Here is a 25,092-nt window from a genome sequence, read left to right on the forward strand (position 1 = left end):
TATAATTAGGCCTCTGTATAAAATGTTTCTAATAGATACTCTTAAGTTGCACGGTTTCATCCAAGAGACAAGGGCGTGTGTACACAAAGTCAAGCATGATGATAGCAAGTGACGTTTGCCGACGCGGCTACAACGCGTTGCAGCATAGTAGCCGCAGCTAGAAAACGGGAAGGGGGTTGGATCCATTTACAAGGAGGACTAATCTTAGGGGCCCTGAAGAGAGAGAGAAATGTCTTCACAGCCAGCTGGGAGATGTGCAGCTTCAAGGTAGACAAAACTTAGATCTTTACAACAACGGGCGCTTGGTCTAGGGGTATGATTTTCGCTTCGCATCCTCGTCGATACCGGCGATGCGCCTTGTGAAAGGTCGTGGGTTCAATTCCCACAGTGTCCATTGTTTTTGCCGATCACGGCTAGCGCTCACTCGTTGTTATACCACGCCGTCAGTTCTGCATTAAATCCAGGTAATGTGAGTGCAAAGAAGGTCGTACCCACACACAGGCTGGCTGGTTCAGCAGGCGCACGGTGTTTATGTTCATGTCCCTGTGGGACAAGACCTTCTTAACCCTGTTAATTAGGGTCACGTTCCGCAGTATATGTTAGATTCACTTGTAGCAGTACCTCTAACTATAGGCATAAATTATAGTATTAAGAAGAGAGTACTTAGCTAGTTAGCCGTTATTATACTTAAATACTTACTTATTACTAATATAAGTTAACACACTCCCTTAATAAGGGAAGTATTTAAGTATTAATATAAAAAGTATATATATAAAAAATAGTATTCTCTTCTTATCCCCTTAAACCTATAGCTATTCTCTATTACTTAAGCGTAATACTTAGTAAAGTTTTTATACTAATATCTATTAGGTTTTCTTCTCTTAGTATCTAGTAAACTTAGACTATACTTTTATCCTATAGCTTTCTAATTTTATAATATTATACTTTAATATACTTTATTTACTTATAATATTTAATATCTTTTATAATCTAAATAGTAAGGTTATTATTATAGTAAACTATAATAAGTATTATATCTTCTAGTATTAATTTATAACTACTAATTTCTTTTAGTAAGGTTTATAAGTATATTACTTTAAAGTTTATAAAAAAGAGTAATATATACTCTAATTTAGTACTTAATATAACTATATTCCCTTACTTCTAGCTTTTCTAGCTTATAGCACCTCTTACTAATATAAAGATATAATACTTAATAAACTTACTATTACTTAAATCCTTAGTATATTTAGTATCTAAGAACCTAACTAACTACTTTTTAGTATTACTATTAAATAATAGTAATAAGTCTAAAATATACTTAATATACTTAAGTATATATTTTACTACTAATAGATAGATCTTAAGTAGTACTATAAAGAAGTAGCTAAGCTTTAATATAAAGTATATTAAGTTAAGATAGGTACTAATTATTATATATATTAATAAACTAATAATTAATTAATATTCCTTTAGTATATCTTTATCTACTTAATAGTCTTTTAGGGTAGAATAAAGCTATTCTTTAGTCTTTATAAGTATATACTAAAGCTTATAATTTACTATATTAAACTACTTAAGTACTTTCTATAAGTAAGTATTTTAGCTTAACTATAGCTTCTTCTTAGCTTTATTATAAGTAATTTATATACTAAAGAAGTATTAATAAAGTCTAAAGTCTAATATCTTAAAGTATTCCTTTAGTTAATCTTTAATCTAAGTAATATATACTTTATTTAGACTAAAGATAAAGATATTATTAATATATATAGTAAGAATAGCTTTATCTAAATAAAATACTACTTTATCTTATTATAATTACTATAAGCTAAGTTCTATAAATACTTTCTTTAATATATTAAACTAAACTCTTAAGGCTTATTTTAGCTTATAAAGTGCTTTATTTAGCTTATATACCTTACTAAGTATAATATAGCTAAATAGAAGTTTAATAAATACTATTTCTAATATAAACCTATAGAGGAATACTATCTTAATATCTATCTATTTAATTTCTTAGTCTATTATTACTACTAAAGTAAAGAGAGTTCTATAAATCTTTTAATATACTATAGAAATAAAAATCTTAAAATAATTAATACTATATTCTTACTTAAAACCTCTTACTACTTAGTATACTTTATACTACTAAACCTTTCTATTACTACCTTATTTTATCTTATATATTTATTTACTACTAAGGATATTAGTATTTAGTAAGAGGTTAAACCTACTAATAAGCTTCTAAATATTATTTTTCTAAAGAGCATAAAACTTATTATCTATTATAAATTTCTAAGCTTTAGAGAGTACTAAGTTTATAGCTTCTTTATAGTTAATAGGATCTTATTTAATAAGTTCCTTAGCTTCCTCTAATACTATTAAGTATATTATAAGGTTTAATACTATAGGGCACTCCTTTTATATATACTATTATAAGTTATTAAGAAAGGCTTATTCTTATAATATACTCTTAAGGTTTAATATAAAGATAGCTTATAATCTTTTAAGTATTAAAGTAATAAAAGCTATAAGTATTAAAGCTATAGCAAACTAGTTTTCTTTAGTAGTTACCCTCTTAGTTTATAAAAACTTAACTATATTAATCTACTAAAATTTATTAAGCTTAGATTATAATAAGATTTCTTTAGCGCTTAATAATATAGCCTTATTTATAATAATAGAAAGCAGAATATATTATTCCCTTAGATTTAAACGTATTTCTTTATTAAAAATAATATACTTAGCATGCTCTATAACCCCTATTATAAAATTCTAAAGTTTATAAATATTTTTAACTTTATAGCTAACTAAAATATAGGGTTTTATCTAGCTTTTAAGCTTTTTTAGATAAAAAGCTTTTAGGATTAACTTATAAGCTTTATAACTAAAGTATCTAAAATACTAAACATATAGCTTTTATCCTATCTAAGCTTTATAAGGAGATATTTAGCAATTAAACGCTAAGTATAAGAAGCAAGCTTCTATAAATACTATAATAAGAAGTATCTCTCCCTAAAGCTTACTAAGAAGTATAACTTCTAATATAATAGCTCTAACTTAGCCTTAAATTATTCTATAGAGGTATTTAACTATAGTATTCTATTCTACTTAATATAATATAATAAACTTAAGTTAAATACCTTTTTACCTATAATAAGTAATAAGTATACTATTTTTAAACTCTCCTCTATTATTTAATTAAATAAACTAAATATATAATCTAATTTCTATCTTAACTTTAATAATATCTTATTATAAAGCTTATAACTTAAGCTTTATTCTAAAGTAAATAAGCTCTAAATATCTTTATAAGGTTATTAACTATTAGTAAGTAATAGCATTCTCCTATAAGTATAAATAGTAATATAAGATTATTAAGGTTTATAAATTAGTGCTATCCTCTCTAAATTACTTAAAATACTAAAGTAGATTTTATTTATATTACTACTTTACCTTATATATAAGCTTTATAGATAAATTCTTTATTATTATTTAGTAGTTATATATTAAAGTCTTTAGCTAACTTCTTATAAATAATAAAATTAAGATAACTTATTTGGTTATAAAAAATATTAAATAAGACCTCTTATTAAAAGTTAGAGGTAAAGTAAGCAGCTATAGTAATCTCTAAGTCCTTCTAATATTATATTATAAAAATAAGAGAGTAATTAAGGTACCTAAAGTAGCTATATATAATACTTTAAAAGATAAAGATAAGTTCTAAATATTCTAATATAATAATAATATATCTTATGCTATATATAGTTTAGAAGTATTTAATACTTAAGTATTTAGTAAAAATACTTATTAATAGAAGGTTTAGTAATAAGAAAAGTATATAGAGGATATTATAAAAGTAAATAAGTTTAATACTAATAATATATTATAAAATAATAAAGATTATACCTTAGCCTAAAGTATAAGTATCCTACTTAACTTTATTTATATATATATAATAAGAACTCTTAATAAGAACTAAAGAGGTATAGTTAAGAAGTAATATAGTATTTAGTACTACTATTTAAGAACTAAGTTTAATAGTAACTATCTTATAATATTAGCTTAATCTAAATCTAAACTTAGGAGATATCTAGAGGGGTAGGTGCTTAAAAATTAAGCTAAGGATTAAGAATAAAAAAGGCTTTAGGAAAGCTTACTAGCTAGTTAAAGCTAGCTATAATAGTATTACGTTAAGGATTTACTTAATAAGTTTAACTTTATAAGCTAGTACTAACTAATAAGCTATAAGTAGTTATAGCCTATTAGTTAGTTCTAAGTGTTATACCTTATAACTAGAGTTATTATAATTTAATATATTTTCCTATTAGCTATAAATAAAGTATACTTTTTAATATAGTCTTCTATAGTTTACTAACTTAGTTTTAATTTATTTTTACTTTTTTATAGGTCTTATAGCTTACTAATAAGCTTATTTATAACTTATATTAGGTCTAAAGAAATATATACTAATATCTAAGATATATTATTCTACTTAGAGGTATATTTATTTATTCTATACCTTTATAATAATCTTATTAAGTATAAGCTTTTTACTTTTACTTATACTAATAATTATATAATTTTAATAAATATTAGCTTTAAAAAAGCTAAATTATTTATTTAGGTTAGAGAGATATTAGATTTAATAAAGCTTATTTAGAAGAGACTAGAGGAGTTCTATCTATCTTAGTTTATTAAGATTATAAAGAAATTTCTCTAAATAGCTCTAAATATCTATATATTATAATAAGTTATCCTAAATAAGTTTAGATATTATTTCTCTTAGTATACTAATATTATAATAAATATATTTAGTTTATAGTACTTTATAAGTAGCTAGTATACTAATATAATATTAGATTTTTTTAACTATAAGATTAGATAGGTTTTATTTAATCCTTACTAGTAAGTTATTATTAATAGCTTTTTAGTAAAGTTTATTCTAAATATATTTATTCTATACTTTAGTAGTATAAATATCTTTATTTAAACGCTTTAGTTCTAAGATATTTTTAGTAAAAATGTTATTCTTCTTAGTTAATATAGCATTCTTTAGTGCTTTATCCTAATTAGCTTAGTTTTTAGTATTTTTAAGTTATAGAATCTTAACATTATAGTTAGATTTACTACTATAGATATAAACTAGTTTTAATTAAGTATCTAAGTTTTATTCTTTAAGAAATTCTTCTTTAAATTAATAGGTTTAGATAAGCTAAAAGATAATATATATAATTAGTTATATATTTATTATATAGTAGTAGCTTAATTAGTAGGTAGTATCTTTAGAAGATAATATCTTAAGAGAAAGAAGTATTTATAATAAGTAACTAAAAGAAAGAAGTTAAAAGTAACTATAGTAATTAAAGAATTATAGAGGCCCTAAAAGCTTTATAAGGAAAGGTATTATAAGTAACTAATAGTATTAGATTAATATTATAATAATAATACTATTAAGTACTATAAATATAGAGTAAGTATTATAAGAGATTTAGTTATAATTATATTATTAGTTTAATTATATCTTACTTTTTACTTCTTTTAGACTTTAGAGGACTTTTAAGCTTTAACTTAATATATTAAATAGATATTTTTCTATAAGTAATTCTTTATATAATCTTTTAACTTCCCTCTTCTTAATAAGTACTTTATTAACTTAATAGCTATTAGTATTATAGTTTTAGTATAATAGTATATATAATAACTCTTTAGAGGGTTCTATCTTTAAAGCTATATTAAGGAATAGTATTTCTTCTTCTAAGAAACTAAATATAGTATTCTTATCTATATAGTCCTTAATAGATTTAGGAGTTATCTAAATATCTTTAAGGGATTAAGATATTATAGAAGTTATTATTAAAGTATATTAATATATTAGATAGAAAGTAGATAGAGAATAAAGTAATAAAAAGAAAGAATAGTATATTAGTTTAGAAATATTAGATTACTAGAAGAGAATTTTTTATTATAGAATATATAGCTCCTAAAATAAGTATATTATACTTAAGTATTATATAAATAATAATTACTTTATCCTTAGAAGTAAAAGACCTCTAGGGTACTAATCTCTAAAGCTATAAGCCCTAAATAACTAATAAAATATTATAAGTATATAAAACTTTACTCTTTATAGTTATACCTAAATAACTATAGGTTATAATAAAAGAAAATAGAGGAGTTTTATATTTATATTCCTTTAGGGGTAATTAGACTTCTAACTTCCCTATTAGAACTAATATATTAAGTTAGATACTATAACTTATTACTACCCCCTTATTTTAGGTCTAAAGATAGTTAATAATACCTAAAAAACTCTATTAATATCTCTAGTAATCTTATTATAGTTAATTATAGACTTAATTAATACTTTTTAGTAGTTTTACTATAAAGTACTTACTTATTAATACTATATAAAACTTATTACTAAGCTATACTTTTCTTTTAGGTATATAAGTATATAATAAAGAGTTTATTTTATACTAAGTAAATAGAAAGAAAAGGAGATAACTAGTATAATAGTTATAGTTTTAAACTATATATAAGCTCCTATAGTTTATTATAAGTAGTAATAGTTTTAAGCTATATATAAGCCTTTCTAAGTAGTTTAGAGCTATATATAAGCTTCTATAGTCTACTATAGAGGTAGATAGTTTAAAGCTATATATAGGTATATCTAAAGTAGTTTAGAGCTATATATAGGCTATAATATATTTAAAGTATTAACTTTAGTAGAAAATTAAGGACCTTATTAGAAAACTTAGCGTTATATATTTAAAGTAAGGATATACTAATAAGTATAATTCTATAGTTAGTCTTTAGAAGTAGTACTTCTAGGCTTATAACCTATTAGATTCACTTATAGTAGTACCTCTAACTATAAGTATAAATTATAGTATTAAGAAGAGAGTACTTAGCTAGTTAGCTGTTATTATACCTAAATACTTGCTTATTGCTGACATAAGTCAACAGTGTAGGTTGACATTTTCCTCGGCTGTGGTATTATTAGATTAAACAATTTGAACGTGGGTTATTCGTGTGCACCCGTAACTAATTCCGCGTCGAATACAACCGTAGCCTCGCTTATTTCCCCTGTTCCACCATAAAGGGACAACGCTTGCAAATTACAACACCCTTAAAAAGCCTCGCAGATTACTTATTACTTATGGAGTGATCGGTTCGCATAGTTGATATGTTCGATTGGAGTCCGAGTATCAAATAGGGAACCTGTTTTTCCCTTGTGCTCTGCTGGTGGCCAACGCCTCAGCCACAGAAAACCGGGTCTGCTGGAAACCCGCACGGTGGACTCCGTTGAGATTCTTCACCATCGTAATCTGTCAACGACCCATGGTTCCTTGCCGGAATAAGATGGTCGCCATCGCAAGGAAGTATTCCCAGATCTAAGTTAATGAGCATACTTCGTTGTAGGCAACGTGGGGTGATTCTTGTGGGAGACTTACCCGGTATGACTTTTCACCGTACTTGGCTGTGATCTTGTCACGATTGCCCGTCCAATTCTTGTACCACCTCCATAAGGTGGCTGAATAATGCTGCCCGATGTTGTCGAGGCTGTTGTGTGTAAGTACACCTTTTGGCCAAATGAACAAGATGATATCAGAAAGTCGTACCTTTGAATCTCAAATCCGGCCTCCTCGAGAGAAGTCACGTACTTCCCCAAGTCCCATCCCATCGTCATCCAAGGAATGACATGCCTCTTCAAGAACAACACCCATACCAAATCCTCGTATTGCCACGCACGTCTCGACGCGGTGATCTCGACATGAAACATCCCATCATCCGCGAGCATCTCATAGCAGCGCTCAAAGAACCCGGCCACTTTCAAATCCTCCTGCCCAGATGACTGCAGACATACAATCTTGTCATACTTTTCGTCGGGACCCTCATACACCCGATTGCATATGCGGCTTTGGGTTTCGGGTATCTCTGCTGATTGGAGGCGCCAGTTTCCCAAATCAGCTTGATACGGGTCAATTGTAAGCCCAGTCGCGAGGGCACCGTAATTGACGCTGGCGAAGGTTACGAGGGAACCCCATCCGCAACCGATGTCGAGAAGCCGGTCTCCTGGTTGTAGGTTGATCTTTTCACAGACCGTAGCAAGCTTGTTGTCTTGCAGCTCCTCGAGCGTTTCCTCGATGTTCATGTCCGATATGATGCCTGAGGTGTAAGCCAATCGTGGACCAAGGAACCAAGAGTAAAAATCGCTACCGCGCTGATCTTCTACCAGTTGTCTTTCTCCTAAAGCCCTAGTTAGCCAGTGCTCTCGTGTTCATGGTCTTTGCACGCTATTACGCAACTTACGTGTAAATAGGTAGGACGAGATCACTTCAGGGAGCCACGTCAACACCACGAACCTCGTCATCTCCCTCGTGAACCTCCAACTCGCCCAGTCATACCTCCACTCCAGGACCTCAAGTGCATCACCATTGAAATCCACCTCACCGTCAAAATACATCTTTGTGAAAGTGCCCATCGGTATCTTATGCCTGCCCCAGTATCTGTCTCGGTCGTGCTCATTCTTGAAGGTGATGTATTCTTCGACCGGCCGACCGGGGTTCTGAACTTTCTCGTTGATCGGAGGCGAGATGCACGATGCAACATACCAGAATGCAGCGACAACGGGCACTAAGAGGGTAAATAGAGCGACTGCCAAGGTGTTGTATCCTCCACATAGTTTCCATGTCGCGAAGGCGGGGACGAAAGCGAGGAGGAGCACGAGGTGCTTGATGGAAAAGGTATCGCGACCTGCGCCATCTACTGGCAGTGCTGCGTGCTTGACCGCGGGATACTGGTGGGATCTCCGTGTTAGACTGGATTCAAAAGAAGCTCATAGATGCACGACTCGCCAACGTCCTTGTAGTGCTGAAATCCAAATCCTTGGGGTGGCCGCTCGCCGACGCCGGCGGCGTCGGTACTAGTACATGGTCATCCATCTCTGGCGGATGCTATCACATCGAGCGATGAAGTTTATGTCTGGAGTCAGCTAAGGTGCTCGAAGGTTGTAGGTTTTAGAAGACGGAATTGCGTGTCTACCGGCATCCATGGCCATTTTGATGACGCCAGCGCGGAGTGAGCAGATCGGCAGCTTGGGCAGCTTGTGATGCGACCTGATAAGGCCTGGGTCACGACAAATCAGGTGAGCGGAATCGTCTATTGGTGCGAGTTGTCAGCTCGGGATTGGGGTAATGTCGAATGTACGTGGTCTGACCATTCTCTGCCGCGTATGCTTGGTGTTTACTTGACTGCCGTTGCAGCTTTGGCCAACCGAGGTACTCCAACATGGAGGCCCAATATGCCTAACCTGTATTAATCCATGGACATCTTTATCTTTACCGAATATGGCGTTTTGGTCTACAGTAATTTCAAATGATGAATTTAGAAATTGCAACAAAGTTTGTATTGGCCAGCAGCAGGCTCCTCTGACTGTTCTGACAATTCCTGATCATTGCTACCGAACTCCGAACGCCATAAACCACGAATAATTATTCCACCACAATCTTTGACACAATTTTCTCGCAGAACGACAACAAAGAGGACGCGTTCATGATGTCGACTGTGGTAACAAGGGCCCCCAACTCGTTGCGTACCCAGTTGCGGACCTCCACCGCGGCCAGTGAATCAATGCCGTACACCGAAAGGGGTCGGGCGGGGTCCATCGGCTCCGAGAGCCGGAGCATGCGAACGAAGCACTTGTTCACGACATCCACTGAAGAGAAACATCGGATTAGTACACGTATATAAAACCAAGGCAGACAAGAAAAGAAGGACGGGGTTGCATACCTGTCGCTGTAATCTGTGCCGAAGTCTCAGCAGACTTCGATTTCAGTAGAAGCAGCAGCGCCTGCACATCCGCGTTGGCACTGTTACCACCCTCGCCAGCCGCCCTGCCTCCAGCCGACCCGGTTCGCAGCGCCGCAAACCGGGCGTCCTGCAAGAGCGCCGAGTCAGCGGGCTGCGGCGCAACGATGCCCGTAACCATTTGCGTGGCCGACGGCGAACCCGGAAACCTGCCAGCCTGCTGCAGGATCGAGAAGTAGAGAATCTGCCGAAGAAGGCCGTTGTTGATGCCCTTAAAGGTCCGGCTGTCAAAGTGCTTCTCCTGGAAGCCGTCGTTGTTGGCGATGAAACCGTCATCCTCGATGACGCCCAGGTCAATGGAGCACGCGGCTTGCCCGCGCTGACGGCGGTAGGCGGCGAAGGAGTCCAGGAAGACGTTGGCGGCGGCATAATTAGCCTGTCCACGCTGCCCGATGACGCCGGAGATGCTGGAGAGCATGGTGAAAAAGTCGAGTTGGAGGCTAAGCTTCTCCGCTGCGTCGTGGAGGTTCCATGTGCCTTGGATCTTGCAGCCGACGGCTTGGTGGTATTCTTCCAGTGTCATGGAGTCAAAGGGTCGGTCCTAGTGGAGTAGGATGTTAGAAACAAGTGCAGTCATTGTCTGCGAGGAAAACACTTACCCGCAGGACCATTGCACCCTGAATGATGCCGCCAACTGGGAAGGACGTCTGGTTGAATGCCCGCTGGACGTCGCCCTTGCTGGTCACATCGGCTGTCAGGAGATCGATGCTCGATCCAAGGGCCTTGACCTGCTTGACGATAGAACGGGACTTCTCGTCTGTGTGCCCACTTCTGGAGATAACCGCCAAGTGCTTCGCACCACTCTTGGCAAGATAGATGGCCAGCGCACCGCAGAGACCGCGGAGGCCGCCTACAATGAGATAAGTGGCATCGTCGCGGAAGTGGAGAGTCTTCGGGGCGCGCCGGACCTGTTACAAATCAGTGTAAGTTTCTGTACGATGTTGTTTCTGTTTTTAGACGGATGGCAACCTACGGGAACAGAAATCTTCGGCTCGGGACCGTCTGAAATGACGACCTTGCCGATGTGCTTGCCCGCGCGCAGATAGCGAACCGCGTTGGCGACATCGGTGAAGGAGAAGATATGGATGGGATTGATTGGCTTGACGTGGCGTCCCTCGAGGAGTTCAAAGAGCTTGGTCATGAGACTTAAAATAACAGAAAGCAGTCAGTATATCTGCGAAATGATGGCGCAGTAAGAGAAAGAGAAGCTTACCGGGCTATGAGATGATCAGGAGCTCTCTGGTGAGACATATCGACGGCTCTCAGGGAGATGTTGCGGTCGAATGGCTCCATGGCAAGGCTGTTGCGATCCAAGATATCTTTCTTACCAATCTCGACCATAATACCTCCGTCGGCGAGCACGCGGAACGACTCATCCAGCATGTCACCGGTGAGAGAGTTGAGAATGATATCGACTCCTCTGCCACCAGTCGCAGCCAAGATTTGGTCACCAAAGGTTGTGTCGCGGGAGTTGAAGATGTGGTCGTCCTCTAGACCGAAAGTGGACTTGATGAATTCTCTCTTGTCAGGAGAACCAACAGTCGCAAAGACCTGGTGGAGGGCAAGTGTCAGTGAGTGCCCCCGGAGTAGAAAGCCGTATCACAAGAAGGAATTGCTGCAACTTACCTCCGCGCCAGCATACTGAGCCAGCTGCATAGATGAGATGCCGACACCACCCGCCGCGGAGTGAATCAGTACGGTCTTACCGGCCTTCACATCAGCCATATCGAACAATGAGTAGATGGAAGTCAAGTAAACACCACACAGAGTGGCAGCCTCCTCGAAAGACATCCAGTCAGGGAGGGCATGCACTCGTCCAGGCCGGGTACGGACGCGGTTTGAAATGGTCGCCGGGGTGAAGACCACAACACGTTGGCCAACCGTGAGAGAGGTGACACTTGGTGAAACCTTCGTCACGATGCCAGCCGCCTCGCCGCCCAGTTCGCGCTCGTCACCAGGAACGATGCCCATGGTTACAACGACGTCCTTATAATTCAGACCAGCGGCGTAAACCTCGACCTCGACGTAGCCGTCCTCAAGTGGCTGAGGCTCCGCCGTCACCTCGTGGTAATGGATGGAATCCATGTCACCCAGACGCTCCGCACCCATGTTGATGATGGTCTCGCTGGCGTGAATGTCCAGCACCTCGGTTTTGCGGTCGCTGGGGTGATGACCCTGAAGCCTGGTGATCTCCCAGTCCGGCAGCAGACGGCTGACACGAACGACTCCGCCGCGCTCGACGAACTCGCTTTCGAGCTGGTCTTTGGGGTCAGGCTGGGAGAGAACGTCGAGGCAGGAGACGATGGCGGCGCCGGTGGCATCTCCGGCAGGACTCTCGACATCCAGGTTGACGAGGCGGGCGCCCTCTTCGGCGCGGACGGTACGGAAGAATCCGTTGACGGCCGCAGAGTTGGGGTTTGTGACGTCTAAATGAGCGCCAGAAGTAACCCAGAGAATTCTGCATTGCTTCTGGACGAGACTCTTCAGAGTGTCCCACTGCTTGGCATCTGGGTTGATCATGATGGGCGACACCAGCTCGTCAAGAACAAGAACGATCTGGTCTGCGGTGACGGCAGAAGAACCAGCGAGCTTCTGGACATTCCAACCACTTTGGATGATGTGTCCCAGAATCTTGCTGGACGCCTCATGGACGGAGCCGGTGAGGCTGATGAAGCTGACAGTCGGCAAGGCCACCTCCTGTGCCTTCTCGGCGCTTTGCACATGGACAATCGAAGTATCATCATCGAGGGCTTGAGCACTGCCCAGCGAGCTGAGTGAGAAGACCTGGCCGACACTGATCACAATACTACCGGCCTGTACCGACTGGGAGATGCTCGCCAGAGCCCGATCTCGCGTCGTTGCATCGATACGGTCCGAAGCCTTGACGATGACGAGGTCAAACTTGACGTCTGGCACGATAGCAGCGGAGCTATTCACATCGAGCAAACCAAACTGAGCGGACGGGGCGTGGGTCGAAAGCTGACCCTGGGCGCTGATCAGCGTCGCGGGATCGCTCACAGCAAAGTTGTACTGAGATGCGGCGGCGCGGATGGGGTTAGACTCTTCTTGAACCCACAGGCTTGACGCGTCCGTTGAGCTCAGATTAACCTCCAAAACCTTGAGCGTTGGCTTCTTGTGGGCGACAAGGTCAATCAAGTCCTGCGTCGTCTTGTCATTGTCCCTCAAGAACTGCCGCAGCTTGGGCTCCGGTGCGGACAGTAGCAGGGGGAGGTCGGCTTCCCACGCCAGGTGGGTGAAGAGGTGCTTGGCGCCCTCCTCCTCGCTGGTCTCGATGTCGCGCGTGGTCAACCCCTTCATCTCGAAGATGAGCGACCCGTCCTTGGGGTCGTATAGAGACAGGTCGGAGCCGTAGTTGCGGTGGAGATCCTCCCGTCCAATGCCCAGGAAGCGAGCCGAGGCCAGGGCGATCGCCTCCGCGGGTTGTTCTCGGCGCATGGGGATGACGAGGCTGCTCAGGATCTGCGGGACGTGTACGGCTCCCACCAGGGGGATGTCACCCTTGGAGATGGCCAGGATACCGATATAGAAGCAGGCATCAATGCTGGCCGGATGGATGGGATAGAACGACTGTCCGTAGGTGGAGGGCGGGGGATCCATTGCCACAGTCGAGCGGCTTTCGGTCACGCCCATGGTGGCCTCGAAGAGAAGATGCTTCTGGAAGCAAGGACCGTAGTTGTAGCCAGACTCTCGAACCGCCTTGTAGATCATGCTGGCAGGCGTGGCGAGCTCCAAGGGCTTGAGAGAGCCGCTAGGGGCCGGCGTCTCCTTGTAGTCAGTCTCCACAGAGATCAAGCCGGCACAATGCTCAGTGTAGACCGTGTCCTTGGTCGAACAGACACGGAACTCAAACCAGTCGCGGATCGATCCTCCTCGCGCCGGTGTCAGGGTCAGCGTGTACGTAGCAGGCTCATCTTCCTCGAGCACCAAGGCGCGTAGGAAGCGGATGTCACGGAAGCGGAACTGGTACCGAGACGGCTCCTTTCCATCCCACTTCGTCACCATGGACACCTGGTACATGGCCTCCACCGCCATGGCACAGTAGCCCGCTCCCGGGAAGATGATCTGGTTTCCCATCATGTGGTCCCGCAGCCAGGGCATGTCACTGAGGCGGAGAGTCTTTTGGAAGATGGGAGACTGCCACGCGGTGCCGTTCATCTTCGATCCAAGGAGGTCGTGGTTGATGAACTTCTTGAAGCGCCAGTCGCGGCTGGCCTGCGTCTCGTGCCAGTACCGCTGGGAGTGATTCCACGAGTAGTTGGGCAGATCAACAATAACTGACGGCGTCCTCGACTCGTGAGTTCGGTTGACCTTCCTGAGATCAACCGTCCCGCCGAGGAGGAAGAGTTGGCCCGCGACGTTGTACAAGGACTGGATTGAATCTGGCCCACGCTTCAAAGCCGAGGTGTACAGCGCGTCGGCTGCCGCACCCGAAAGGGTCTTCTTGATCTGCGCGATGGGACCTGAGAGAGCGTTGCTTGGACCGATCTCGATCAGGAAATCGACTCCAGTTTGTGTGTCTCGGAGGAGCTCCTTGGCCGCCGTGGTGAAACGGACGGGGGAAACCATGTTGCTCTTCCAGTACGCGGCATCTGGCGCCTCGGTCAGGACCTGACCGGTGACAGAACTGAACATCCTAGCCGTCGGCTTGCTCTGAGATGTGTTGATGCTATCATTCAGCATCTTCTCGTAAACCTCTCCAATTGGCGCCATGTAGTCCGAGTGATACGCAGCATCGACCAGCAACAGCCTGGCAAAGTGGCCATCCTGCTTCATGCGTTCCTCGATAGACTTCAATGCTGCGGCAGCGCCAGAGAGAGTAAGACTGCTAGGACTGTTGTAGCAGGCAATCTGAACCTTGCTCTCTGGTTCGATGTACTTCTCGACCGTCTCGACATCGACACCAACAGCCAACATTCCCAGTGGCTCCTTGGGAGGGAACCTCTTGGTGGCTTGACCACGGTAATAGGCAATCTTGATGGCGTCGTCTGGTGTGATCAGGCCGGCAGCGGCGGCAGCAGCAATCTCCCCAGATGAGTGTCCTACCACGGCCTCGGGACTGATACCCCATTCCTTCACCACTTCGAGGATGGCCAATTGCAACGCTGTTACAAGAGGCTGGGAGTACTCTGGCTGTCGCAGGGCCGCAGAGCTTCTTTCCTCGGTCAGCTCAGCAAGCAAACTCCAGGATGGCGCATCAGGAAGCTTCTGGAGGACCTGGTCCAACTCCTCAATCACCTGCCTCGCCTGCGGGAAAGCCTTGACGAGACTGGATCCCATCTGCGGCCACTGCGCTCCCTGGCCGGTGAAGACGAACCCAACGCGCGGCTTCGAGGCAGCCTTCTGACCAAATTGAATCTTCCCTTGATCGATGCTGCTGCTGGAGTTTGTTGTCAGGAAGGCGCGGTAGTAGTGGTGGCTTCTGCGCTCTGAGAGCGTATACGCCAGGTCGTCAATGTCGACCGAAACTCCGGGGTTGATCAGGTGCCCCGAGAGCGCGCTGATGTAGCTCTTCAGCGACGACTGATCATTCGCAGACAAGACGAGTACCTTTGACGGGGCATCTTCTGCGACGATCACGTCTTCATCATCATCGTCATCACCAAAGAAGTCCGAGGTGATCTCCTTGTAGGAGGATACATGGGTCGCAAAGGGGGCGTTTTCCAAGATGGCGTGTGCATTTGAGCCACCGAAACCAAATGAGTTCACGCTTGCGCGGCGGACGTCCAAAGATGTCTCTGGCCACTTGATGGACATGCGCGTGGGACGAACACGCGAGCCCGCGAAATCGATGTTGGGGTTAGGGGTGACGAAGGTCGGGTTCCCGGGGATGATGCCATGCTCGAGCGCGAGTACGACTTTCATCAAACCCGACAAGCCTGCCGCGGCCTCAGAGTGGCCGATGTTGCTCTTAATGGATCCGATTACGAGGTCCTGGCCGACCTCGCGGGTGCCTGCGAAAACGGAGGCGGCACCCCTGACTTCAATCGGGTCTCCGGCAGGCGTGCCGGTACCGTGGCACTCTAGGTATTGTGTATCGTTGAAGTTCTTGATGCCAGCGTTGGCGTATGCCGCCCTGATGGCAGCCGACTGGGCCTCGGCGCTGGGACTGGCGATTCCAGGTGTTCGGCCGTCACTGTTGGTGGCGGTGCCGCGGATGACGGCGCGGATCGGGTCGCCGTCCCGCAGGGCATCGTCAAGACGCTTCAGGTAGACAACGTTCATGCCTTCTGCCTTGGCATAACCGTCTGCCTTGGCATCGAAGCTGTGGCATCGGCCGGTTGCTGACTGTGTCATGCGCATCATGCCGATCTCTTCGTTGTGCTCGGGAGTCAGCCAGAGACTGGCACCGGATACCAGCATGCCGTCTGCCTGGAGGGTGTCAAGGTAACGGCAGGCAACTTCCACGCCGACAAGACTGGCAGAGCATGCCGAGTCTACTGTCATACTATTACGAGAGTCAGCTGCCGGTATGCTTTGCTCAGAGGCACTCAGGCTGGTTGCCATCTCCAACTTACCTGGGGCCGTGGATGTTGAGGAAGTGACTGATCCGATTACTCAAAATGGACCAGGCGACACCTATCGTCGCGGACTCTGGACGGTTCTCGGGGTCACGACTCTGCATAGAGGCATAGTCTATCAAGTACGCAATGTCAGTAACATGTAACATCGGTTCGAACCAAGGCAAGGTATCATGAGGTAAGTCACTTACCCACGATGTTTGTGCCGACAAGGCATCCAACTCGTTTGCCACTGATTGCTTCAAGCGGGATACCCGCGTTCTCCAAGCACTCATACGCAACTTCGAGAAGAATACGTTGCTGCGGATCCATGGCTATGCAGTCAACACGGCTGATGTTGAAGAATTGCCCGTCAAAGACCTCCGGGTCGACGTCCTCCATGAACATGCCACCGGGACTCTTCATCGTTCTTGGCCTGCGGTGCTCGTCATGATGTCCGGACAAGCTGAATCGCGTGGCTGGAGGTTCGTTCTTTGCGATGCCGCCACGTTGGAGAAAGTCCCAGAGTAGGGTGGGTGAGTTGCTGTGGCCGGGGAGACGACAGGCCATGCCGACGACGGCAACGGGTGTTTGTGTATGGTTCCGCTGGGCGCCATCGTTGACCATGGCGTATGAGTTGCCGCTATCACTTGACCATGCAGGGGTCTGCTTGGTGTCTGATGAGATGCTCATGATGAAGTTGAGTGAGGGAAAAGTGAGTTTGTGATTAGTTGTTGGATGAAGAAGCGGCGGAGAGCGAACTGGGGGCTTGTCGGGTGGATCTGGTTTAGATAGTCTATCAAAAAGGCTTCGTGAAGAGCTATTGAGACTACAATTCTCATTCTGAGGCTCATCGATTCTATCTTACAAGACTGACTGCTCTCGATGGTTCAGGAGATGCAAATCGATTATCCTAGTATGTCGCTATTCAGTTCTGCCCGCGTATGCACGATTATTGGCAATCGATGATGCAATGTAAGCATGAGATGCAATGTAAGCAATTACAAGATAGAGTGACAGCCAGGCTGGTCGAGATTACATGTGAAGCGGAGACGTTCAATGATTATGAGATCAAGGAGCGTCCATGGGCATGAGACGCCACTCGACTGTGGTTATCCATGGAATCCAATTGGTGACGGTACGAATGACTTGCTCCTGCCTCTCACTTCAGGGCTCGCAGAAGCATCACTGCTTACCGATATGCCGGTTACGTATCATGCAGGCGTGGAACATGAGGGTTGTGTTGTTGTTGAGATGGAGATAATGAGACTGAAGAGACCTTGGCTCCCCTTCGTGTCAATACAGCCCTCGCGTGTGGTCATCTTAAGGATTCCTTCTATCTATAGGGAGTAGAAAGAATCCCAGAGAATCACTATCTGTCATATCCTTTTTTGGAAACTACACTTCAATTCTCGTGAACACTCAACCTTGCACCATGGCTGCTCGCGAAGACGTCGAGTTCAGAACCATTGATGGTCTCGTCCTTCGTGGCTGGCTCTACCCAGCAAAAGAGCGAGGAGCAGCCATTATTGCGACTCCCGGAGTACGTCCTCTCATCCCTTGGACGTTCAAAACTTGAAGACACAGAGCCCTAACCTCCCGTAGTTTAATTTCACCAAAGAGACAATGGTTGCGGAAGTCGCCGAGTACTTCCAGAAATTCGATTTCACCGTCCTCATCTACGATCCCCGCTCTATCGGGCTAAGTGACGGTACACCACGCAACGAAATTCATCCCTCGCGAAACGTCGAGGACTACCACGATGCCTTGACATTCCTCAAAGGCCACCCGCTGGTTGACCCGGCGCGCATCGCCTACTGGGGCTTCTCGTACAGCGGCATGCTGGCCCTCATCGCGGCTTCGCTGGACAAACGCGCAAAAGCCGTAGTGGCCATGTGCCCGCTGACGATCTGGGACTTCCCCCCTGAGAAGTGGCCTCGAGTGCTAGCAAAGGCGCTTCGTGATCGCGAGTCGCGCGCCGCAGGCAACAAGCCCGTTTACATCCCCATGCTTACGGCCGAGGGGGAGAACCCGGCGGGTTTCGGCAAGGGCTTCGACGTGAACGGCTTCAAGATGATGGCGGGGGCGAAAGAGCTGCAGCCAACCTTTGAGTTGGAGACGACGCTGGGCAGCTACTACCACATTGCTGCCTTTCAGCCGATGGGACTGATTCCTTACGTTTCTCCAACACCGGTTATGGTGGTCACACCGGAGCATGACGTGGTCTCGCCCGCAGAGCTTCAGCGGACCGAGATCTACGACCGGTTGAAGGAGCCTAAGCGCCACCTGGTAGTTCCGGACAGGGGGCACATGGATGTGCTGAGTGGCGACGACTTTGCAAGGGTGCTGGATGCGCAAGTTGCCTTCCTGCGTGAGGTTTTGGGAGCCTAAGCTGGATCATGTTTGTGTCTTTTGCTGTTCTAGAATCCTCTTGGCTGTTATCATGTGCGGCACACGAATGATTGATTACTATGTTATTATGGCACCCAATGGAATAATTTTGTTTGATCGCTTCCACGTTCCTGAAATCGACTTGGCATGCGTCCGCGGACTAGTTGACGCGTGCTTATCCTAGCTGCATGCTTACATGCAGGTAATCCGGCGCGGGGCGAAGCACCTTGTGTGTGGGAAGCTGGAGAAAGACATAATGGTCATCATTATCAATCGGCACGTTTATCAAAAGTCCTTCCGTGCCGTAGACTAGTGAGTCTCGGCTAGAGAAAGGACACCCTTCTTAGTTAAGGTAGTCGTACCAAGGAGTGGCTCTTTGCGTGCCTCAACAAATGCTTATCTGCACATAAGCAGGCAATAGGTGTGCCTATGGACCCTGATAACGAACACACCGAGCATCCCTTCGGAATCAGGATCCGGATGGCTCGGCGCTGGGGGCTGCTCGCGTCCAACACCTCTGGTATCTGGACTCTCCCTTCTGAAGTCATGCCATGAATCCTACGAGAATATTGATTTCTCGCGTGGACGCGAAGCGGCGCAAAGGACCCCATTCAATCTCAGCTTTCGTAAATAGAAAATCAGTGTGTAAGGGCCGTAGCAAGGCTCCTAGCTGTTAGCTTTCATATAAAGAGCTTGATGCAAACAACATGCAATTGCCTCGTAGGGCTTCTTGAGGCTACCTGTAACCCGGACCAGTCACCAATGAAACTCTGACTCGCTCTTCTTGGCTTGCAGAAACACCGAAACCATGAAGATCATTCTCCTCTTCCTCCTCGCTTCGACCGCTCTTGCAGCGACCTACCCGCGACCGTCTGCATGTCGTTACATTTCCGGGGACCCTGGTTGGCCCAGCTCCTCAGCTTGGAACCGTCTCAATGCAACCGTGGGAGGACGTCTCCTGGCCACGAACCCTCTCGCCCACTCGTGTCATGATCCTACCTACTCCGATGACACCTGCACCTCGTTGCGACAGCAGTGGGGACAGCCGAATTTGCAGATTCCTTACCCTGCCGAGTTCCTGTCGCCATGGTTCCAAAACCAGTCTTGCGTCCCGTTCACACCTCGGTCATCCGCTTGCGAGCTCGGAAACTATGCCAGTTACTCCATCAATGTGACGGGCCCCAGCGATATCATTTCTGGGCTGAAGTTCGCGCAGCAGAACAATGTGCGTCTTGTAATCAAGAACACCGGTCACGAGTATGTTCCCCTCCCTTTGATAGCTCTGATTATCTCCATACGTGGCACGCAGGTTATGTAGAGCTGACCATGCCTCGGTGAAACAACAGTCAGAATGGCAAAGGCACCGGCAAGGGAGCCCTTTCTCTATGGACACACAACCTGAAAGACAAGACGTTCATCCCCGCCTACAAGAGTAGCTACTACAAGGGACCAGCTGTGAAGCTCGGCGCCGGCGTCCAAGGCGGGGAGGCTGCCACCTTCGCGCACCAGAACGGGGGCTACCGCGTGGTTGCTGGCTCCTGTCCGACGGTCGGCTTGGTGGGCGGATACACACAGGGCGGCGGGCACTCATCTCTGTCGGGGATCTACGGTCTCGGGGCTGACAATGTACTCGAATGGGAGGTCATCACAGCCACAGGCCAGCGCCTCACCGCGACTCCAGAGAAGAACACTGATCTGTACTGGGCTCTCAGCGGCGGCGGGCCCGGCACGTACGGGGTCGTCGTGTCGATGACGACGAGGGTCTTCCCCGATGCCCCGACCGGCGCGGCCTCCTACTCCTTCAGCATCGCGTCCACGGGCAACACAGAAGACGCGTACTGGAACGCGGTGACAACATTTCATGCGCAGCTACCTCCTCTCCTTGACCAGGGCGTCTACGTGACATACTCCGTCACGAACAACACCTTCTACATCATTGCCATGATTGCGCCCAGTCACAACCAGACGGAGCTGAACACTCTAATGCAGCCGATGCTGACGGCGTTGTCTCAGCAGAACGGCCTCAGCGCCCAGTCGCTTGGTCTGAACACCTTTGGCACCAGCAATGTCTACGACATCCTCGCCACCAACGTGTGGCCCGTCCTCCAGGACGCTTCTCTCGTCGCTGCGCAGGGCGGCCGGCTCATCACCCGCGCGAACCTCAACGCCAACCTCACCGGCGTGATGTCCGCCATGCGCAGCATTACGACTGGCGGCACGTTCTATCTGGCGTGCACCGCCATCAACACCACCACCGCCCAAGGTGTGCCCCCTATCGCCAAGAACGCCGTCCTGCCCGCGTGGCGCGACACGTCGCTCAACTGCCTGGTCGGGACGGCCTGGGCCTGGGGTCAGTCGTGGGATCCTGTTCCTGGATGGCAGAAGGAGCTGCTCGATCGTGTGCTTCCGACCATTGAGGCCGTGACGCCGAACTCGGGGGCGTATCTCAACGAAGCCAACTTCGCTCAGCGAGATTGGCAAGGCCAGTTCTATGGGAAGAACTACCAGAAGCTGGTGGCGATTAAGAAGAAGTATGATCCCCAGGATTTGTTTTACGCAGTCTCCGCTGTGGGAAGCGAGGTGTGGGCTGCGGATGGAGAGGGAAGATTGTGTCGGACTTGATTAAGGGTGCTAGATTCTGATGGTAATACGTGAGGCCTGTATAATATGTAAACATCGTTATTGAAGCTGAACATCGTGCAATGGGGAGCAATTCATAGCAATTTATGTCAGTTGAGTTTCTTATTAGAAATTTGTTTTGGCACGATCAACTTCGGTGAGGTGCTTAATTGACGATGAGCTGTCAGACCTTCAAGTACTAGCCATCATCTTCGCGTTCAATATACTAGTGTTAAGAAACTTCATTCAGTCTGCCACAGGACATTTTGACCGTTAAGGGTTCGAAGTTTGCATCAATTTATACTGAGTAAAATGTGTATTCAAAACTAAACATCGCTTTCGCTATCTATCGTATTTTACACACGCTGTCTATCATCTTTCTAGGTGTTCTTGGACTCTTCGTCTTGTATATGGATCCATCATGTCTAACATCTTCTGGCCTCAACCTCTAGATCGGACCCGCTCCGAACCAACATGACAACCCCTGCCTCGAACCCCTCCGTCACGGCCAGATGCAACGGCGTGTTCCCGTCCGCGTCGTACGCATCCAAGAGACAGGCCAACCGAGCTTCCCCTGGCCCAATCGGATGTACCCCGTCGACAACCCCCTGTTCGATCTCCGCCAGCAACAGCCGCAACACCGGCTCTCTCCGGTGGAGCACGGCTAGGTGCAACACGGAGCGTTGCTTGTTATCGACGGCGTCGCAGCGGGCGCCGGCGGTCAGAAGCGCACGCACCACCGGCGCGTGGCCGGCAACCACGGCGTGCATCAAAGGCGTGCGGCCCTCGCTGTCCGGGGCGTTGCAGTCCATGCCATGATGGCTCAGCAGCATCTGGATTATGCGGTCATGGCCTTTTTGGGCTGCGATATGAAGAACGCCGAGGTACTCGTATGTGGAGGCGGGCTTCTGGGGAGTCGGAGGTATTGTTGGCGTAGTTGATGATGGAGAAAGATAACCTCTAGTTCCGTGAGGTACAATACTGTGATGGTTGTCGTTCGTCGCGCTGGGTGTCAATGAAGATGACGGCGAGAATTGTTCGAATGGGCTTTGCCGGGGGGTCGAGGTGGAACCGTGTGAGGGGGAACGAGAGGAGGGTGATGCTGAAGAGTACTGATATGATGGGGATATAATCTCGCTGGTACCAAGCCCTTGTGTTGTGGTTCGCGCTGCTGTCGATGTATTTGTGCTATTTTGAAGAAGATGTTCGATATTCAAGTCGTAGCTGAAGCTGTTCTCTTGGGACTTGATGACATCGAAATAGGAAGGAGTCGTCTCGCTCGGATCATGTTGTAGTTCGAAAGGTAATGGGATGGGCTCAGAGTTCAAGAACTGGTCACCACTGGCTGCCATGGTGGCACTCTGCTGCTGCTGCTGTTGTTGCTGCTGCTCGCGTCGTTCTTCACAAAGGGGATGGCAAACCCCAACCTAGTTAGTGATGCTGTGACGAATACTGCAAGTAGAGACACAGATAGACATACGGCGGAATCTGCGCTGCGCATTGCGGTTCTGCAGCCGACGGCGCTCGCTGATGGTTGTGGGAGATGGCAAGTTGAGTTGCATTGTGTTCCGGGCGGGAACGTCGTGGAACCGCATCATCCGAAGAGGCACCTGATTCCTGGCAGTGCGATCTTAAATTCAGTATACTTGGCCACCGAAAGGGTCGTCTTGGAATTCCACACGGTCTCCGGACAATTCAGTACGACAATAAAAGACTTGGCAGGCTGACGTGAGAACGATTGTGGGGGTTTTGGCTCGGGAGCACGGCAGCCCGTAAGGCTGAGTCTTCCTATCTCTCCAGAGCACTAAAACATGCTGTCTTGAAGACAGCTTTCGTGAATGCTCTTTGCCGCCACGCCTTCGGAGATAGAAGATGAAGAATCCAACGGGCCGCCGCGTAGCTAACAGGGAAGCCTTCCTGCCGCTTCATGGCGGGCTGGTGGCTGGCTGGCTGTTGCCTGGCGGGCACTATCAAGATAGATGATGTCTTGGCTGTTGGCCAGATGCAATAGGTCCACTAACGGTGTGTTCCTTCTGCAGGAAATTGGCGTAGCTGGCTTTCCTGTTGGAGGTCTCGGCCCTCTCCGGGATCCCAGGAGGAATCCCGTTCCGTGTCATCCACACCAGATGGAGGAATTTCTCCGTTTGGTCAGAGCTGCGCCGCAAACTGATTGCATTGAATCCTACAAGATTGCGTGCGAATGCTAACCGAACCAATGCAGCACGTGTATCTCTCTGTATCCGCTCCCTTGCATATCTGACATCGCCTTTCCTAAGCAAACGGTGCCCACTTCTCCTCGCTCCAAGCCCAGAGCCTCTCTCCATACCCCAGGCCTCCTTCCTCTTTGGTATCTCCTGCCTTTATTAAATCCTGTCGCGGCGTAGCCGCATTCGCGCGGATGCGACCCCAGGGGATGATATACGACCCGCTGCTCTCGGGCGTCACCTCGGGCGACAATCCAGCAAACAGCTCAGTGTACGCGCCGTAGAGGGGCTCTGACAACATCACCGCGTTCATGATCATCATCACCGGCGCCGGCGTGCCGTCAAAGGACGCCGTCTTTAGGTATCCGGGGTTCAGACACACGCTCACGATGCCGTCCTGCTTGGTGTGCCTGCGCGCGAACTCGCGACTCAGAAACCACGTCCCCGCCTTGGACGCGCCGTAGTTCTGCATCGGCTTGTTCGTCCCCTTGTCGATTACGGCCCAGTCGAGGCCGTTCGGTGGCGAGCCAGCCTCCGCGAGACCGCTAGACGTCCAGACGACGCGCGTCTGCCCGGCGGGGGACGAGCTCGCTGCGGCGCGCAATTGCGGCACGAGAAGATGCGTGAAGAACAAGGTCGCGACGCAGTGGAAACCAATCATCGGCTCAAGGTCTTGTTTGGTGCGCTGCCCCGGGGTGACGGCGTTGGCACCTGTGCCGGCGTTGTTCCAGAGCACATCTAGGCGAGATTCTTGCTCAGCAAATGTTTTGGCTGCAGCTTTGACGATAGTGAGGTCGTTCAAGTCCAGATGCAGGAACTTCAGTTGGCCACTCGTTGTGGAATTGCCGGATTTCGTCGTGATGTCTTTGATCGCAGCTTCTACCTTGTCCTACGTCATATTAGCGGATCGATTCTCTTGACTTGTTTTGCCTGTAACCATCCTACCTTAGAGCGCGATGCAATGTAGACAGTAGCACCCGCTGCATAGAGGATCTTGGTCAACTCTAAGCCGATACCCGCATTGCCGCCCGTCACGATGAATACTCGACCACGCTGCGAGTTGGCGGGCACATCAGCCTCGGTAAAGGTGGGCTTGGGCGGGTAGATTTGCGTGAGAGTGGCGCGGAGACTAGAAAAGGGTGCCATGGCGGCTTTTCGTTGGTGGCCTCGGAATGCTGCTGCTGAAGAGAAGCGAGGGGTGTTCCTGTTGGTGAGGTAATTATGAGAAAGCGAGTAGACCGAGTGAGTTACGATGAGAACTCCGGCGTCAGGGACGCGGAGGATTTAGGTACTTCGGGGAGATTCATTCTTGCATCCGCACCAGTTTTGTATCCGCCTCGGAATTTCTAAGCAAGCGCAAATAAAAGAGAGACATGGCGGGCGTTGATATGTAGGGATCAGATTCCCAACGGCTGTATCGTAAGGACCTTGCAGCTCGGTAAGCACGATGCAGCTAAGCCTGATTGCGTACATCGACAGAGAGTACA

At 46.1% G+C, this 25,092-nt stretch overlaps 5 protein-coding genes across 5 annotated transcripts; 2 read left to right on the forward strand and 3 right to left on the reverse strand.

The window, feature by feature from the left end:
- Positions 1–7,334: 7,334 nt before the first annotated feature.
- On the reverse strand, positions 7,335–17,084 carry Bref-PKS-0 (Highly reducing polyketide synthase; the record flags this gene model as incomplete). The annotated part of the gene is made up of 12 exons (XM_036646518.1): positions 7,335–7,397; positions 7,458–7,566; positions 7,626–8,253; positions 8,317–8,803; positions 9,603–9,721; positions 9,796–10,414; positions 10,473–10,781; positions 10,847–11,018; positions 11,087–11,424; positions 11,500–16,339; positions 16,410–16,527; positions 16,604–17,084. 12 exons carry the CDS (start codon positions 17,082–17,084, stop codon positions 7,335–7,337), a joined length of 8,283 nt encoding a protein of 2,760 aa, XP_036488845.1.
- A 742-nt stretch (positions 17,085–17,826) lies between these two features.
- Bref-TH (Thiohydrolase) lies at positions 17,827–18,782 on the forward strand (the record flags this gene model as incomplete). The annotated part of the gene is made up of 2 exons (XM_036646519.1): positions 17,827–17,934; positions 17,997–18,782. The coding sequence occupies 2 exons, from the start codon at positions 17,827–17,829 to the stop codon at positions 18,780–18,782; spliced, it is 894 nt and encodes a 297-aa protein (XP_036487917.1).
- Positions 18,783–19,590: 808 nt separating this feature from the next.
- On the forward strand, positions 19,591–21,404 carry ZEB1-2 (FAD-linked oxidoreductase ZEB1; the record flags this gene model as incomplete). The annotated part of the gene is made up of 2 exons (XM_036646520.1): positions 19,591–20,039; positions 20,129–21,404. 2 exons carry the CDS (start codon positions 19,591–19,593, stop codon positions 21,402–21,404), a joined length of 1,725 nt encoding a protein of 574 aa, XP_036487918.1.
- A 422-nt stretch (positions 21,405–21,826) lies between these two features.
- EHMT1 (Histone-lysine N-methyltransferase EHMT1) lies at positions 21,827–22,753 on the reverse strand (the record flags this gene model as incomplete). Its single annotated transcript, XM_036646521.1, has 1 exon — positions 21,827–22,753. The coding sequence occupies one exon, from the start codon at positions 22,751–22,753 to the stop codon at positions 21,827–21,829; it is 927 nt and encodes a 308-aa protein (XP_036487919.1).
- Positions 22,754–23,672: 919 nt separating this feature from the next.
- On the reverse strand, positions 23,673–24,751 carry CGCS363_v014673 (putative oxidoreductase; the record flags this gene model as incomplete). The annotated part of the gene is made up of 2 exons (XM_036646522.1): positions 23,673–24,494; positions 24,551–24,751. 2 exons carry the CDS (start codon positions 24,749–24,751, stop codon positions 23,673–23,675), a joined length of 1,023 nt encoding a protein of 340 aa, XP_036487920.1.
- Between the last annotated feature and the right edge of the window lie 341 nt (positions 24,752–25,092).

Source organism: Colletotrichum siamense, assembly GCF_013390195.1.
Source record: "Colletotrichum siamense strain Cg363 chromosome Unknown KSG_Cg363_contig10, whole genome shotgun sequence".
Classification (NCBI taxonomy): Eukaryota; Fungi; Ascomycota; class Sordariomycetes; order Glomerellales; family Glomerellaceae; genus Colletotrichum; species Colletotrichum siamense.